The sequence below is a fragment of the Grus americana genome, chromosome 17 (genome assembly GCF_028858705.1).
Source record: "Grus americana isolate bGruAme1 chromosome 17, bGruAme1.mat, whole genome shotgun sequence".
Lineage (NCBI taxonomy): Eukaryota > Metazoa > Chordata > Aves > Gruiformes > Gruidae > Grus > Grus americana.
The window spans coordinates 16933197-16949535 of NC_072868.1; the positions used below are offsets into that span (position 1 = coordinate 16933197).

A 16339-nucleotide genomic window follows, 5' to 3' on the forward strand; every position below is an offset into this window, starting at 1 on the left:
CCACCAAAATAAGGAGGATTTTAGCTTATCAAGGCACATTGTACCTTGTATGTAGACACCTTTTAGACTTGATTTGGCTTAAAATAATAACCATTTCTCAGAACAAAACAAGTTTAGATATTTAACTGTGCCAGAACCATGAGGCTATCCCACAGACCTACATGCGGGAGACATTCTAATGCAGCAATTCAGAATAAATGCTGCAGCCCCATCTTGTGACACTAAAACTCTAACAGGAAGCTGTCTCCCGCTTAGTTCCTGTGCCAAATCCCAGTAAGCCATTTAAAAGAGAATACAACCAAACAAGCAAAAAGTAACCTCATGACATCAAGAGTGAGGAATGGAGAGGAAAATACTCCCTGCTGCCTGACCTTCTCCCATCTGATAACACATCTCAGACCAGCTACACTATAAGCTCCTTGAATAAAGCAGCTTGTCTTCACTCGCAATGTCAACATGTACCAATATTTAGGCAGTAATACAACGTAATACAGTTTTATTGCTTCTCTCAGAATTTCTAAGTAGAGTTCTGCTATTATACTTCCTGGTGAACAGAGAAACTACTACAAGTTTTATAAGTTCAAGAAATAAATCAAGTCAAAACAAAAGGTAAGTTTCCCATAATAACAGTTTTGGCTTAGTTATGATCCTATGACCCTTGATTTTTCAGCCCATTTCCAAAGCGTCCAGCAGCATGTGAGGGCTGTATTTACAGGAAGACTTGCGTATCACTTCCACAAGTCAAGGTAAAAAAAAAAAAAAAATTAAACTTAAAAAAAATAATTTAAAAAGCCCCAGCATGTAAAGAACAAAATTCTGACAAGCACCACGAAGCCCATCTTTATCTAAGATGCACGGCAGATGTTTTCATATTTGCTCAGAATTTAATTGCTATCCTAAGTCAAGAAAGAGAAGACTTCCTGTTTTTCCAAAGAAACCCACATTTTGCATTCTCCCTTGAGATCAGAACTGAGCCACTAGTTCTTTCCAGAATAACTATCGTCATATTGCACGGCCCAATTAGTTTTGCGCAGAACTCTGTTTATGCAAAAATAACAGATGCATTTCAGATGCTGTACTCCTAGAAGAACTTTGGACCTTAGTCCCTGCAGACTGGCAAGAATGGTCTTTCCAGAAAGCCATTTCAATAGAAAAGATCCTTGAAAGTTTCTCTCTCATCAGCCTGACTTGATGCATTTAGGTTTTTTGCCAGTTCTGATATCATTCTGGTTTTGGTCCATTTTAATTCAGCCTTATCACTGTTTTTCCACATAGTTCTCCAGATCCTTGAGGTATTAATTGTTTTCTATACAGCACAAAGACTCACAAACTGGTTTCCTGCTTGAAAATGTGCTACAAGAAATGCAGTTACAAATTCACTACAAAAAATCCTCCACCAAACACCACAGGCTTTAAGGTCACCTCTGTTTTCTTTGGCAGAGTTTGTGTACATCTGCTGCTAAACTGTTTCAACAAGGGAAAAGACCTTACATGTGATTTCTATCCACTGGAAGTAGCACTCATTTAGAATCAAAATCTTTCCCCAAGTCCTTAGGGTCACCTTGCTCTGCATGACTGAAAAGGAGTCACCTTTTGAGTGTGACATACCACCCGTTGTTTAGCATTGGAAGGCTGGGTGTTAGAGAGTTACTGCTGCTGTTCCCTGTTATGTTTCAGTCTCTTCTTGACATCACAATAAAGAAAAAAAAAAAACACAACCTAAAACATAGGTCAAGAATTTCAAACAAGTCTCTTTGGTTTCCAGTTCTCAAAAGCTGAAACCCATCCAAAGCCAGATGTTCTGAACCAAGCCTCCCCCCAAAACCAGATGTTCTGGCCGAACCAAGCCTCCACAACCTGCCTCAAAAGGTCTTGACTGATGACTCTCGCTACACAAAGTGCTAACGCTTACTTTAAGACATGGCCTTCAATGGTTTTTTTGTCCTCTAAATTGCAAGAGATATAACTTCATATTTATAAATTCACGTAACTGTTTCCTTCACAAGAGACTATTATTGCTAGATCCCACAGTAGGCGGTGTGGATGTTCTCTCATTTATTTTACTAAAATATGCCTTTTCCACTACTAATTATAATGATACTATTCTTTTTTTTGTCATTGTATAATGCAAGGATTAGTCATGTCAAGTGTTTTTTTTTCCTCCTCAGAAAGTAAAGGAAATCCATACCTTAATTAATATAATAAGAAGATAATTACTATGCTTAAGTGATGAGGACTCAGACAGCTCTCTGTTGACAAGCTATTTATTTCTCTTTTCATTCAGTTCGTCTATGAGAACTTTTTAGAACTCTTCATGCCAGTTAACAAAATAATGCTGTACAACTGAGGATATGCAACTACCACAACAGGGAGAACGCTTAAGAAATATATCTTTGTATTTGCACAAGGGAGCCCACATTTCTTTCTTTTTTTTTGTCTCTCACCTGCTCTTCATCTCCCAATCTCTGAAATGTTCTGAGCCCTCACAAAAGCATTTTCTATATGCTTTACAAACTTTCCGGGCTCAAACTTACATCTTATTAACATTTAACCTCGGTTTCTCTATACAAGTGGGAAATACAATTTTTTTGCTATCCAACAAATGAGGACGGACGGCCCTAAAAGTTCTTAACAGAACACCCTTCTTGCAGGTGCTGTTATTTGCAGCGAGCAGTTTTCTTTCATAAACACACAAAGAACTACAAGGTGTTGACTGAAACAGTCCTGTCAGCACTGTCTTGGCAATTTCCTATGATAGGCTTCATAGTGCTACTGACCAGCTAGGGATTAACAATTAGTTATTTTTTTAATCACTGCATGCACTGTTTCAATTTGTTAGGCAGTTAGGAGAATAAGTAAAAATTTTTAACACTTGACTCCTGTTCTTTGATTCCTAATTAGTAATTGTAGTCTGGAGAATGACATTCTCAATTATCACATGCACAATTAAGTAGTTATTCCAGGTTTTCACTGTTAAACAATAACCGAGAAACACATTTCTTTCAATTCCCATGGATAGTTGCACATTTTTATAAAAATAATAAGACACCTAAAAAAATACGGTTTGGTTTTGTTTTTGTTAAAAATCAACATGGTATTTCTATCTCCTGTTTTATCCACATGATATAGTCATTACACAGAGAAGATGAAACCCTATGGAATTTACTACGAAAAGTTGTAATTTTTTTCCCACCATTTAAATTTCTAATACTGAGGAAACGTTGGGTCAATTTTACTGGCCCAAGCCATGAGCCCCCCTTTAATATCCTTAGCTAACACAGAACCAAGTTCTTTGGCAGGTAACTCCTGCAGAATTCTTACAGCCTTCTGGGAGTCATTTCCTAATTTGCAAACAACATATACAGGAAAAGATGTTTGACCATTAGTTCTCTGCTTTTCTTCACAAATTCTTTTTCCTAAATATTCCAGATATTCTTCATCTTTTTCTTCTAATTTACTCAAAGGAATGTGGACAGCATGTACCAAGCGACAGATATCCACCTCTACCTGTGGACGAACGTCCAACAATACATGAGGAACTTGCTCATCCAACAGTTTTTTGTACTCCTCTACAGATACCCTGTCTTCACTGGACAACAGGTGTAAAGTCCTACACTTGTCTGTTGCAGAAGAACCACAAAACGCCTCATAATCCTGAAGGCAGGTGACAGTTGGATTGTCACCGCAAACAGCACAGTCTGGTTTCTTTGGTCGTAACTTAATGTTGCGAAATCTGCCTTCGCGGGCATCAAACATCAGCATGAACCGACTGAAGGAGGGGCCCATTCCCGAAGCAATCTTCAGCACTTCCAAGGCCTGGATGCAGCCCACGATGCCCGGCACCACACCCAGCACACCGCCATCCGCACAGTTAGTCACCGTCTCTGGTGGAGGGGGCTTGGGGAAGAGGCACCTGTAGCAGGGCCCTCCCTGGTAGTTGTACGTGACCAGCTGCCCTTCCAGCCGGAGGGCGCTGCCGGACACCAGGGGCTTCCCAGCCAGGACGCAGGCATCATTCACCAAGTACCTGGTGGGGACGTTGTCGGAGCAGTCGGCGACGACGTCGTACTGCCGCACCAGCTCCAGGGCTGTGCGGGGGTCCAGAGCGCCGCAGTAGGGCACGTACTGCACGCCGGAGTTCAGCAGCCGCAGGGCTGCCGCGGCAGACGCGGCCTTGGGGACCCCCCGGCGGGCCTCCCCGTGCAGCACCTGCCGGTGCAGGTTGCTGGTCTCCACCACGTCGTGGTCCACCAGGCCTAGGCGGCCCACGCCGGCCGCGGCCAGGTACTGGGCCAGGGGGCAGCCCAGGCCGCCGCAGCCCACCACGAGCACGGAGGAGCGGGCCAGGAGCAGCTGCCCCCGCACGCCCAGCTCGGGCAGCACCAGCTGCCGGCTGTACCGCAGGATGTCGGCGGGGCTCAGGGAGGCCTGGGCGGGCAGAGGGGGGAGCTCGCCGGGGAAGGCGGCACCGCTCCCCTCCGCGGCGGCACCGCTCCCCCCCGCCAGCACGGCGGCCAGCCGGTCGCGCAATCCGCGCAGCTCCTGCTCCCGCTGGCCGATCTCGGCGCTCAACCGCGCCGCCTCCGCGCCGCCCGCCATGGCTGAGGGGAGAGCGCGCGAGCGACACAGCGCGTCACTTCCGCTTCCGGCCGGCTGCTCCGACAGTTCCGGCCGCGCCGCGTGCGGCGATTGGCTGCGGCGCCTCCCCGCCGGTTCCGGTGCGTCAGCGCGCTGACATGGCGGCCGGCGGCGCCGACAAGTTCTCGGTGCTGCTGCCCACCTACAACGAGCGGGAGAACCTGCCCCTCGTCGTCTGGCTGCTGGCGCGCACCTTCCGGGAGAGGTACCGGCCGCGGCGGGCGGGGTCTCTGGGCGGCCCGGGGCCGAGCCTCTGTCCCCCCGCCGGGCCCGCTGCGGGCCGCCCGCCGCTGGGCGGAAGGGAGCTGCGGGGAAAGGTGGCGAGCGAGCGCGGGCCGGGAGCGCCCCGGGCTGGCCGAGGAGCGGCTGGGGGGAGGCGCTCCCGGTGCGAGGCTGCGGGGGTCCGAGCAGCTCTGCAGGGCTGCGGAAGGACGTCGCACCCCAGGAAGGCAATCAGGCGCGCTTCCCGTGCCCCGAAACACGTAGCGCCTTTAGCGAGCGAGGAGCGCGGCCCTTCCGAGGTTAATTAGGGAAACGCAATTACCGCGGTGCGGGTGTCGCCCGAGCTCTGCTGTGCCCGGCAGCCCCGGCCGTCCCGCCTTCGGCGCGGCTGTGCCCGGGCCCTGCGCCCTAGAGCCGGCCGGGGCCCGGAGCTCCGAGGCGAGCGGCCCTGGCTGCAGCAAACCGCTTCGTCCTCTGCTCTTCGACGGCACCGTAGTGAAGCTGGGGCTTCCGCTTCTTCACGTAAAAACAATTCTCGTTTCAGTGGGAACGATTTTGAAATTATCATCATAGATGATGGAAGCCCGGACGGGACGCAGGAAATTGCTGAACAATTGCAAAAGATATATGGATCAGATAAAATAGTGAGTTGCGTATTCTGTATTTCTTTTTTTCCATTTGTGTCGTACTGGAAAGTACTTGAAGTCCTTAGAGAACTGGAATGGCGTTCCTGGATTCTGCACTTTCTTTACATCCCTAAACAAGTTATTTAAGTTTTTGCACGCCACTTGAGACAAATGTAAAATCGTGATATCCCTGCAGCTGCTCAGCAGCATTCTGAATATGTGGAATCATGAATTAATGTTTGAAAAATGTTTTCAATGCTTTGTGCGTGGCTGTGTGCTATTGAGCAATGACTAGTGGTTGTTAGTGTACTTTGTGCGTGCCTGAGGGAAAGATGAGGTTTGGATAACTCTTAATTTCATTGTAACTGACTGCAGGAAGAGGTAAATTGGGAAGATGAAAGCGAGTCTGCTCTTGTCATTTATTTTTCATCTGTCTAGTTGCATTCCTCAATAACAGGGCTTTTTTTTTTCTATTTAATATATTATGGTATAACCATCAATTATATACAACAAGATACTGTCATTCGTTTAGTCTTTATGAGCCACTGAAGCCACATTTTTGGCAATAAAAGTTTATCCCGGAACAGTGTAACAACCCAATGTTCAGTTTGCACTGTAAGCAGTCAGACGCTTTCTTAATCTATTACTGTGTAAATGCAAGGTGTTAAAAAGTATTTGTGAATGAAGTGCCACTGATAGAGATTGCTTTAACAACAATGTATATAGGAAGCTTTAGAGTCTTTTTTCCTTTTTTTTTTCTTCTTTGTTGATACCAGTAACAGAAGAGTTTAAAATAGTTACCCAGCGGTTTGCTCACTGCTTAAGAGTTTCATTTTGAAGGTTAATCTGTGGGCCTACCCCTGCAGCAGTGTTAAGCCAAGCACACTTGAGTCAAGTTTCTATTCAGTACTAAAGCGCTTTGGGAAGCTTGCTAGAACATTTGCTGTTAGTGTTTGTCATTCCTTAAAAGTAACGGTGCTGGGGAGACTGTGTTCAGATTTATACCTGTCTTTTGGATAGTGGAATTTGAGGAAATCCTTTCGTTACTAAGATGGTGCTTTTAATTTTGTTTTCTTTTTTACTTCAGATCTACTAAGTAAAGCTTAAAAGGAGTTTGTTTTTAAATATGACCTGACCAAATACCTGTTTAATATAATGGTTTGTTTTTCCTGTATTTTGACAGATAAATTTATTTTTATATGTTATCTAGATTTCTAAAAATGAAAAGTACACTTTAAAAATATTTTTATACCCTGAAAAGGTGTCACTAAAATTAATTAAAAACTGTACTTCAAGTAATATATGTATATTTTAATATATCCTGCAGCTTCTAAGACCCAGAGCAAGAAAGTTGGGCCTTGGTAAGTCCTTATTAACTCTGGTTAGTACTGGGGGGGGTGGTGGTGGTGGTGAAATCTTCTGTGTTCTTTGATTGATTTTAGCGTATAAAGTTCCAGAAAAAAATCACAGTAAAGCCCAAAAGCAGAAATACACATTTTCATCAAGTTTTTTGTAAGTGAACAAGCTTAAAAACCACACACAAAAAAATCACAGAGTATTATTTCTAACAAGTTCCCCACAACCTCAAACCTGAAAACTGTGGTCACTGTGATTCTGTACAAGTGTGTTTTCCTGTTAACATCATGCTGCTCCTCTCCCCCCACGCTGCATTCACTGAGTACAGAGTGAGGAGTCGAAGTTGAAGAAAAATGTACCATTTTACAAGAGTAGCTGCTGGTTTTGTGTGGAACCTACTGACCCAGAGGGGACAGCAGAGCTTTCTGTGCAATCTACCTGCGTGCAGGATGCTCCAGAAATTGGACCTTAGTTCGGGCAATCTCCAGAGAAGGCTGGATGTTTTCCTGACACGTATTTGGACAGTGAAATTCACGTTTCAGTGTGAATTATGACTCTAACAATACGTATCTGACAGATGTCCAGCACTGATTACTAAGTATTGTCTCACCTATTAACTAACGTGAATTGAAGGCTTTGAAGTACATTGCAGGTGTTACTCGTGTTGCAGAAATCTCACTCATTTGGGAGCCAATCTCGTACCACTGAGATTGATCATTAAACTTTGCATGGAATGGTGCAGGACTGCAATTTTATAGCTCTGATGCCATGTTTCACAGAATATGTAAATCAAGTTTGTCATTATTTGCTTTAGAAAAAAAGCAGATCCCTAGGAAATCATAAATGACATATAAAACTTGTAGTATGGAAAGATATTTCCATCTGTTAAGATTCATGTTGTATCCTTATCTCTCCTCTCTTATAATAGGAATGGAGAAAATGATAAAATGCAATACCTTGTTTGATTTCATTGTTAATCAGTATCTGCCTTTCTTGCTAAACGTCTTTGCAACCGCCACTTCCATGTGCTGGTAAAACCTGTGACGTGTCTTGTGTACCAAGTACTGCAGCTAACTGATCTCTCCAGTCCACTGAACAAAAATAAAATTATAATTTTGATATTGAATTGTCTATTTAAATCACCTTTCTACACTTTTTTCTACATCTCATTTATCTAAGAAACCCCAAAAAGCCTACATATCTTTGTTTTCTGCCTTTTCACCCCTTTGTCCTAATTCGACCAGTATTATGGATTAAAACTGACCGATTTTATTTTTTTCATGTACCATATCTACTAGTCATGCACAGTACACAAATCTGTGACACTCCTTCTGTGTAACTTTGCAAGCAAGGTGGAAAAGAAAGGAAAGACAGGTTGTTCATTAACAGGAGCTCAGTTTCCTGTGAGAGTGCCTGCGAAGGGCATCAGTTGAGAGTGTTTTGTTTTCAGTTTTATCTATTCCTTCTGAAGCTAACACAAAGCCTCAGGAGTAATTTGGATCAGTGAGAAGTATGTGCCAGTTTTTAATTGCTGTTGCGTGGCTGTGCTGTCCTTGGAAGCAGTGCTGTCTTTGAACGATATGACTCGGATCAGAAATTTGCTTTGTTGAGGAAAACTGTAATGGCAAGACTTGTTCCAGCTCTAATCAAGATAGCTACGCCAGTTCATACAGAATGAATAAAACGCAACAAAATCTGAAGTAAGAAAAAAAGACTCTCTTCAGATTAGGTATCAGAATATAATTCACGGTGTCAAGGAGAACAACCCAAGATCTATATTGTACTAATAGTAAATCCTGAGTCTAGAAAGCAAGTTTTTTTTTTTAACTCTCGGTGATTATTTTGTTGCCTGTGTCATATTTCCAGTTTTCTGTGGCTCATAAGTGCCTGGGGCGCTTCTGGAAATGTTATTTCAAATAGTGCCCCACTTCTCAAGTCATGTTTCTCTGTGCATTTATTTCCAGTGCAGTAGGGTTTGCCAAGGTTTATATTTATAAAACCTAGTGCTGAAATTGTTGGAAAAGGAAAAATAATTTTAATCTTTGACTACTGATACATTTTAAAATAAATTTTAGGAGGTTTTAGTTGATCCTTTTCTAGTATAACTTTTTTTTAGAAAGTAAGTGAAGACCGTGGCCAGAAGATTGCAGATGTTAAAATAGTGAGGGAAATTATTTCTGTACTGTTTTCATCAGGCACTGCTTATATTCATGGAATGAAGCACGCCACTGGGAATTTTATTGTTATTATGGATGCTGACCTCTCTCACCATGTAAGTCTCTATTTTATGTACGGTAGTTTTAATTTGTTACAATTAAATTTTCTTTTTTTTTTACCCCCACTCCTTTTCCTTTTCTGATCTGTTTTCCTTCTATTTCAGCCAAAATTTATTCCAGAGTTTATCAGGTAGGTGCTGATTGTAGTATGAGAGAATGACTTATGAACATCTATTGTTTCGTAGTAATATTTGAACGCTTTATATTCTCATATAGCTGTCTAGCTGTAGTAAGAAAATTGGCAAGGCAAGAATACAAATAAAAGTGATTTGACCTCATTAGATTTGTCCCAGAATAATCCAGAAAAATAATTAGTTCCTAACTAGAGCAAAAATCCCCAAGTTTAAAGTAACAGAGAGCATGTGTGGCTGAGTACTTCTCTTCCTTCTAATGGCTGTTCAGCTTTGAAAAGCATATATATAAATGTTATTTCATTGTGTGTGCATGTAGGGATATCAATCAGTTACTGGTGAAATACTTTTGTCTGCCTCTTGCCTTCCTCTCCCTGTAAGAATTCAGTGTTTGAGAAATGGTCAGCAGGCTAAGGGCAGCAGTCTGCGTAATTTTCAATGTCCTTGCTAGGTAGGACCGGAGACCTAAAATTCTGATCAGGTTCTGCAGCAGTCAGGCATGCTATGGACTAAGGATAGTTCCAGACTTCCCCCCCCCCCCTTACTATGGGTTTGTGTAATTTAAATATTGAAATCTGTATTTAAAATCATTCTGCCTTTCTGTACTAGAGAAGGGCTTTAAAAATGCATGTTGGTCTTTATAAATTATTTATGAAGTCGTCTATGAAATTCTATGACGTAACTGGTAAAAGATAGTTGTAAGATTCCCTGAAATAGCTCTTTGTAAGAGAACAATTAACAGGTTTTTAAATGCATAATGCTTATAACCACTGTAACTATTGCTTTCCTCTCTTCTCTACGTATTTGTTCAAAGGTCTGTAAAATACAGATTTTATACTAAAAGAGTCATTTTTCTTATTTTGAAATTTGTCCTACCTTCATACAAATACTCAGCTTGTTTTTCTGATAAAACCAATTGCTTATAGAAAGCAGAAAGAAGGCAATTTTGATATTGTATCTGGAACAAGATATAAAGGAAATGGAGGAGTATATGGCTGGGATTTGAAAAGAAAATTAATCAGGTTAGTATTTTTCTAGGTATTTACACATAAATTTGTTGTTTAGAAATAATAATTCCAAGTACTCAATCTGTGTGAGCTGAACCGAGTCTTTAGTCAGTACTACCGGGTACTGCAAAATCATATTAAATAAGAGAAGCACGCACGACTTGCAAATTCTGCGGTTAAAACCCACCAAGAAAGACTGTAATGATATGAGTAGGCTTGAGAAATGGCGTGGAACAGTGGACAAATCTGCACGGCATCAGGTTGGGACAGGCTTTCGGCCTCATCTCCAAAGAATGAGCTGAGACTATGACGCTTTTGTCAAGTTTAAAAGACACATTTAGTTAGCTTTAATAGCTGTAATGGTCCTTCCCCTAAACAGTAAATCACTTGCTAAACACCTCTGTTGACACTCTGATTTGTCATGAGTTCAGAATTATCTGGCACGATCAATGTCAATCAATCATTACTTAGACCTTACTGGAAAGCAATACAGAGAACACTGGGGAGAGGTTTCACCCACAAGCAAAGAGGAAAACTCTGTCAAGGTCATACACACGATTATGCTGGCATCTCAGGGATTTACAGGATTGAGGAGGTAATCGACAAGTTTCTGCACAGTCGTTCTCCCTCCCTCCTGATTTAAGAGAATAGGTGTAAGTTAATGCTGATTTGTGTGTTACTGTAGAGAATTAGGAGCAGAAGTTGTGTTACCAGTCTGATCTGGAGATGGTATCACAGGGACTGTATTTGGATTTCTCCTGGTTTTTAATGGCTGGAATAAGTGCTCATCATCTTGTAGCTCTAAATAAAATATACACCCCAAAAAAGGAAGCGAGCTAAATGGATGTTACAGAGAAATCCTTTTACATCATACTGGACAAGGTGAAGGACTTGCACACGTGATCACGTGTGCAAGATAGCCCTCAGCAAGATAGTCACCACTGTTTTTTCGGTCTCACAATGTTTTTCATCAGTGGAGCTTATGAAAGAAGCGTAAGCCAAAACTGAACCTTGATTTTCTAAATCCAAGCCTCGCATTTGTCCAGGAAGCATTTTTATTCTCCGCTTACAGTGAATGTTAGAAGAAAAATGTTGTTTTGGCTGTTGTAAAATTTAATTCTTTTGTATTGTATTAGTGTATAGTTGTACTGACAGTTCTACCATAAAGAACCAGATTGTAAACCTAATTTCTAAAAATCATTGTTTTCTCCTTCACAGAGAAATTCAATAATCTACTAATCATCTACATTTGAAAAACAAAACGTTGGGTTTTAAGATTGTATGATTTATTAGTCAAATCTAGCAGTGAAAACATATTAGAAATACAATTGTTTCATATTAAGCAATAAAAGGTTGTGGGGGTTTTTTGCTAGTAGGATGATATTTACTTATTTTCTAGAAATTCTGCGTGATCTTTCAGAATTGTGTACTGAGCAATTTTGACATTCGTGTTTTCTTTCACAGTCGTGGTGCCAATTTTATAACTCAGGTTTTGCTGAGACCAGGTGCATCAGACTTAACAGGGAGTTTCAGGTATGGGTCTGGTTTGCAATTCATAACATTTATTTGAAACTAAGAAACTGCTGAACAAGGAACTGGAGTAAGAACAGGCCTTTTTCATTGGGGACTATGAAATCTGTTTGGAAAGGCTGTAAGAAATAGGAGACCAGATTGCTCTTTGTTGCTCTTACGACTTTGTTAAAGATTTTTTTTTTTAAATAGTAGTCATACGAGTGAGTGATTACAGTTAAGATTCCTACAAACTATCTTGATTTCTGAAGTTCAGAAATTGTGCTTCGAGTTTCATTTTCTTTGTAATCATTTACAGGTTATACAGAAGAGAAGTCTTACAGAAACTAATGGAAAAATGCGTTTCTAAAGGATACGTCTTCCAGATGGAGATGATTGTTCGAGCTAGACAGTTAGGATATACTATTGGAGAGGTATAGTAAAAGTTTTGATAAGTATATTTTGCTTTTATTTAAATATAGGTACAGATTACTGGGAGCATACAAAATTTTGTGCGCTTCCAAGCAGCAGCAAGATTTTCAAATCGATATAAAGAAGTTACACGTGTAGAACTCTATTTTTCCAACTTTTCCAGGTGAATACCAGTTCTGAAATTCCAGTTACTTATTCCCCTGGGTGATAGGCTTCTCAGATCCTTCCCTCTTCCTGTTGCCATTTCTTCAGCTGCATACAATTTTACAGGGTTCTTCAAAGGAGGGAAACAAGTCAAAATATACCCCGAAGCCGCTCTGAGCCTTTTCTTTATTCCTTCATATTGTACAGACATCTCTAGTTAGGTCTTTTCAAATAATTTTTTATTCTATTCCAGATTTATTCTGTTCTCTGTCATTTATTGCCTTGTTGTTTTCCAACTTTCCAGCTATCACAACTTTTCACTTCCAAACTCTTTGAGTGTGCTGTCTACCATCACTGAAAAAGAACCCCAAACAATTGTTAGATCCTGTATTTCGAGCAGTCTGATTGCTGCCTTTTATATTTCATTGAATTGCTCTTGCTGGTGTCTTTAAAGATGATTCACTGGAATTCTCTCTGCAGCCAAATCTCAGAACCAGTTCTTATTCATCCGTTCCATGACTGTGAATTGTCAGAGAATTCTGTTGCTGGTACTTCTCTCTCTCTCTAAGCCTTACATATTGCATTTCTCTGTCAACATCAGGTAGAGTATTTCCACGCAATGAAGCAAGTTCTCTTCTCCCACCCTTCTTGCTTATGGAGCAACATCCTGTCTGTAGCTGGCGTTTAACCCTAATTTCTTTGGTCTTCACCTCCAGCTGCATTCACATATTGTTTTCTAATATTGCTGAATTAAATCCTCACCTCTCTATACATCTAGATACTGAAACCTAGGGTGAGATGAGGGTTAATTTGCTATACATTTTTAAAACAGTAAAATACACTTCTCTGGCTTTAAAAAAACCACAGTCTTGGGTTGCTTGTACCTCTTCAGACTACTGCTGCAAAGACCTTTTTTCTGTCTGTTGTTTGATCCCACCACTTCTCCATTTACATGCCTCTAGTGGTGGTAGAGCATGAAATCTAAGATACTTGTCTTCCAGGTCAAAGCCTGACGCACAGCCCTCACTAGGCCTGACATCTGCCAGTCGGTGTTGAGACGCGGGTTCTGTTCTGCAATGGGTCGGTTAGGCCATCCTCCACAATCCACCCGTTACAGGTTCCAGCAAGTAGCATCTTCCCTCCCCTTTTGGATTCTCACGTGTGGGAAGAGTTCTCTCCAACATCTGAAAAGTTGCTTCATTATTCTGCTTCAACTTTGTCTTTAGGATTTCTGTTGGGATATCTGTAACAAACTTGACAGTGTTCAGATTGCTGACATAGACCTATAAATAAGACTATTGTATTTTTACTGTTCTGTGTATCATATCTATCTTGTTATTCCTGGGGGCAGGACAATTTTCCATTACATTTCAAGTCCATCGATACAGTATTTCCTGATCAGTACTTACGATCTTTATATATTTTGCAATTATCCAAAATAGTAATACCAAAATTCCAGAAGAGGTGATGCTTGCATGTCTAATTCCTTGTTTGTGGGTGCTGCAACTCTACAGGCAGAATAGGAGTTTTTATGCAGTTGCAAAATGTAGAAACACTTGCGAGGGTAAAATATTTCTTAAGCAAAGTTGAAAATGAAGATTGAGGCTTGCTGGTCTAAAAGGGACAAATGGATGATGAGATAAACTGACACAAGCTATTCTGGAATAGTCTCGTATGCACCTCTGAGTCACTCTGCTGTACTTCTTTACCATACCTGAAAGGTACCACACCGCATGGAATACACCCTTTTGAAAACGCTTCCTTTAAGACTAATGATAGAACTTCTTATGCAAGAAAGGCAAAGTCCAGCAGCACCACAGATGGTCAATTCTTACACCAAAGGGAAAGACTGGGTACCTTTTATTACATGAGAAATTAACCATTCTTTCATCACTGCTCTGGAAATGTCACTTCTGACATCCTGCACTGAGCACATACTCAGTGATTTCTGTCCATGCCCCGTAGGTCAGCTGTCTGTAGTTGCCAGGATGCTTACTGGGATCATCAAAGGGACCCTGCTGAGAAAGCCAGAGTCATTGTTGAGTCTATCTGCATGCCGGTTTAGGCGTCTTCCTTACCATCGTCTTGCCCTGGGTGCTCTTCTACCATGGTCTGGTCTGCTAGAATTGCAAGAAATCCTCAGTCCTGGCACAGATGCAAGGGTGTGGTGATTTCTGTGTTCCACTTGCCAGATGATTTCTGGTTGAAACTGCCAGCAGAACACTAAGCCAATTTTTTTAATGACTTTTGCAAATGCAATTCTTTATTGTAGCCCCTGAAGTAGTTCAATTTTGCACACAAACATATATGGAAAGTCTTGAATATTCTAATATAACGTTGGCAGAATGTCCTGTCATATGTCATTTGTACGTGGTCAGATTACTGAAAAGCAGTATGTTCCTACCACTTTATAAGTAGTGAGTTATCTGGACAGTATGATCACTTAAGTAAGGAAACCAAAAGTAGTGGTTTAAATGTCCTTTAGTCCTGTAAATATTCTATAAAGTAGTCAAAGACAAAGACAGGTGTTGCTTGTAAAATCTGCACTAACAGCCACATTCAAGTGTCACCTTCTAGCCAGATGTGAGGTTGAGGAGAACACTGTTTCATGGTGGTGGGAGCTTTTTGCCTTCCTGACTCAAAGGTATTGAAATTAGCTAACAAGGAAAGTGGTGAAGGTTCATTTTAAGCCCCCAGGCTTTTAGTGCACTTCAGCTATTAAGTTTGTTCTGACTGGTGTATCATCCAGCCACTGAGTAATGTCTTTGGATCGTCTTTAAAGGTGATAAACCAAATAATTTCATGCTCCTCAGCTATGGGGCATCATTAAAGCCCCTGGTAAGAAGAACTGACACAAAGGAAGCCAATCTGGTGCTTGCCTTCTTCCCATGTCTAAACATGCTGTAATTCAAAGGCCATTCTTTTGTTTACGGAATATCTGATTATTTAGGTTTTGAATCTTAAAAATAGTTTTGCTTGTTTCAACAGGTTCCTATTTCATTTGTGGACCGTGTCTATGGAGAATCTAAACTGGGAGGCAATGAAATAGTCTCCTTTTTAAAGGGACTTTTGACCTTGTTTGCTACAACATGATAGTTTATCCTAAATTAACTTTTTTAGAAAAACATTTTCTGACATCTGTGTGGTTTTTAGTATGTAATAGCAGAAGCTTGATAATTTGCGGTGACCAGAAGACCTGCTATAAACTAACAGTGAAACAAACCATCAATAATAAACTAAATATATTGTATCCCAAAATGCTCCTTTCAAAATAAATGAACTGTATGGTAAACTAAAAACTAATAAAGGCTAATGCTCTCTATTCTATTTTTGTAAAGATAGTGAAGTCTTAATAAAGAACACAAAGCTAAATGATCTTTTGCATTTAGAAATGAATCATTATTCAGCAGAAGCTAAAGATGACTTCAAAATCAAGACAAGCAAGGATATTAAAAAAATTACAGAATTTATCTTATCTCTGTTCTGTGCTTTGCATATAGTATTTTAAATATATACTAATTAGTTCCCTTTCTTTCCTCAGCACATATATACATGTATCTTAAAGCAGATATATAGAACGGTTTCTACAGAACTGATAATAGCTTGTGTAGTTTAAGAGGAAATACAGATGAGTACAGTAATTTCTTCTTTGTAAAATTGTTCCTACACTGGAAGGGAGGAATATTCTTTGGATAAAAAAAAAAAATCATATGTGTGGAATAATTTTGTATCCTGTGTGTTCAGAAGCAGATGATTCCCTTTTCCTGTTTTCTTTAGAAACTAAACATTTTTAGAATCTATATAGGAGTACGACATCTCACCCAACTTGAAGGTGACAAAAGACCCACTTCACCTCACTGAAGACACTTGAGAAATTTGTTATGTGAAATAACAGTTTGCAGTGTAAAATCTGTATTTGTTCCCGATCCTGAGGAATGAAATATAGAGCAATACTATTTTTTGTTTTGCTGTTCGATATAGCCAGAACTCAGAAATCA

At 40.8% G+C, this 16339-nt stretch overlaps 2 protein-coding genes across 2 annotated transcripts; one reads left to right on the forward strand and one right to left on the reverse strand.

Moving 5' to 3' along the window:
• Window positions 1-2248: 2248 nt before the first annotated feature.
• On the reverse strand, window positions 2249-4636 carry MOCS3 (molybdenum cofactor synthesis 3). The gene has a single exon (XM_054845328.1). It carries the CDS (start codon window positions 4597-4599, stop codon window positions 3205-3207), a length of 1395 nt encoding a protein of 464 aa, XP_054701303.1. The 5' UTR covers window positions 4600-4636; the 3' UTR covers window positions 2249-3204.
• Window positions 4637-4683: 47 nt separating this feature from the next.
• On the forward strand, window positions 4684-15725 carry DPM1 (dolichyl-phosphate mannosyltransferase subunit 1, catalytic). The gene is made up of 9 exons (XM_054845329.1): window positions 4684-4843; window positions 5405-5504; window positions 6814-6847; window positions 9038-9114; window positions 9223-9248; window positions 10176-10271; window positions 11721-11789; window positions 12085-12199; window positions 15330-15725. Exons 1-9 carry the CDS (start codon window positions 4737-4739, stop codon window positions 15432-15434), a joined length of 729 nt encoding a protein of 242 aa, XP_054701304.1. The 5' UTR covers window positions 4684-4736; the 3' UTR covers window positions 15435-15725.
• Window positions 15726-16339: the final 614 nt, after the last annotated feature.

Bases quoted from the DNA above. Each gene is read 5' to 3' on its own strand.
- MOCS3 (XM_054845328.1), bottom strand. From the start codon at position 4,599: ATGGCGGGCGGCGCGGAGGCGGCGCGGTTGAGCGCCGAGATCGGCCAG.
- DPM1 (XM_054845329.1), top strand. From the start codon at position 4,737: ATGGCGGCCGGCGGCGCCGACAAGTTCTCGGTGCTGCTGCCCACCTAC. The intron at 9,249-10,175 runs GTAGGTGCTGAT...AATTGCTTATAG, and splicing joins TTTATTCCAGAGTTTATCAG to AAAGCAGAAAGAAGGCAATT. The intron at 11,790-12,084 runs GTATGGGTCTGG...AATCATTTACAG, and splicing joins GACTTAACAGGGAGTTTCAG to GTTATACAGAAGAGAAGTCT.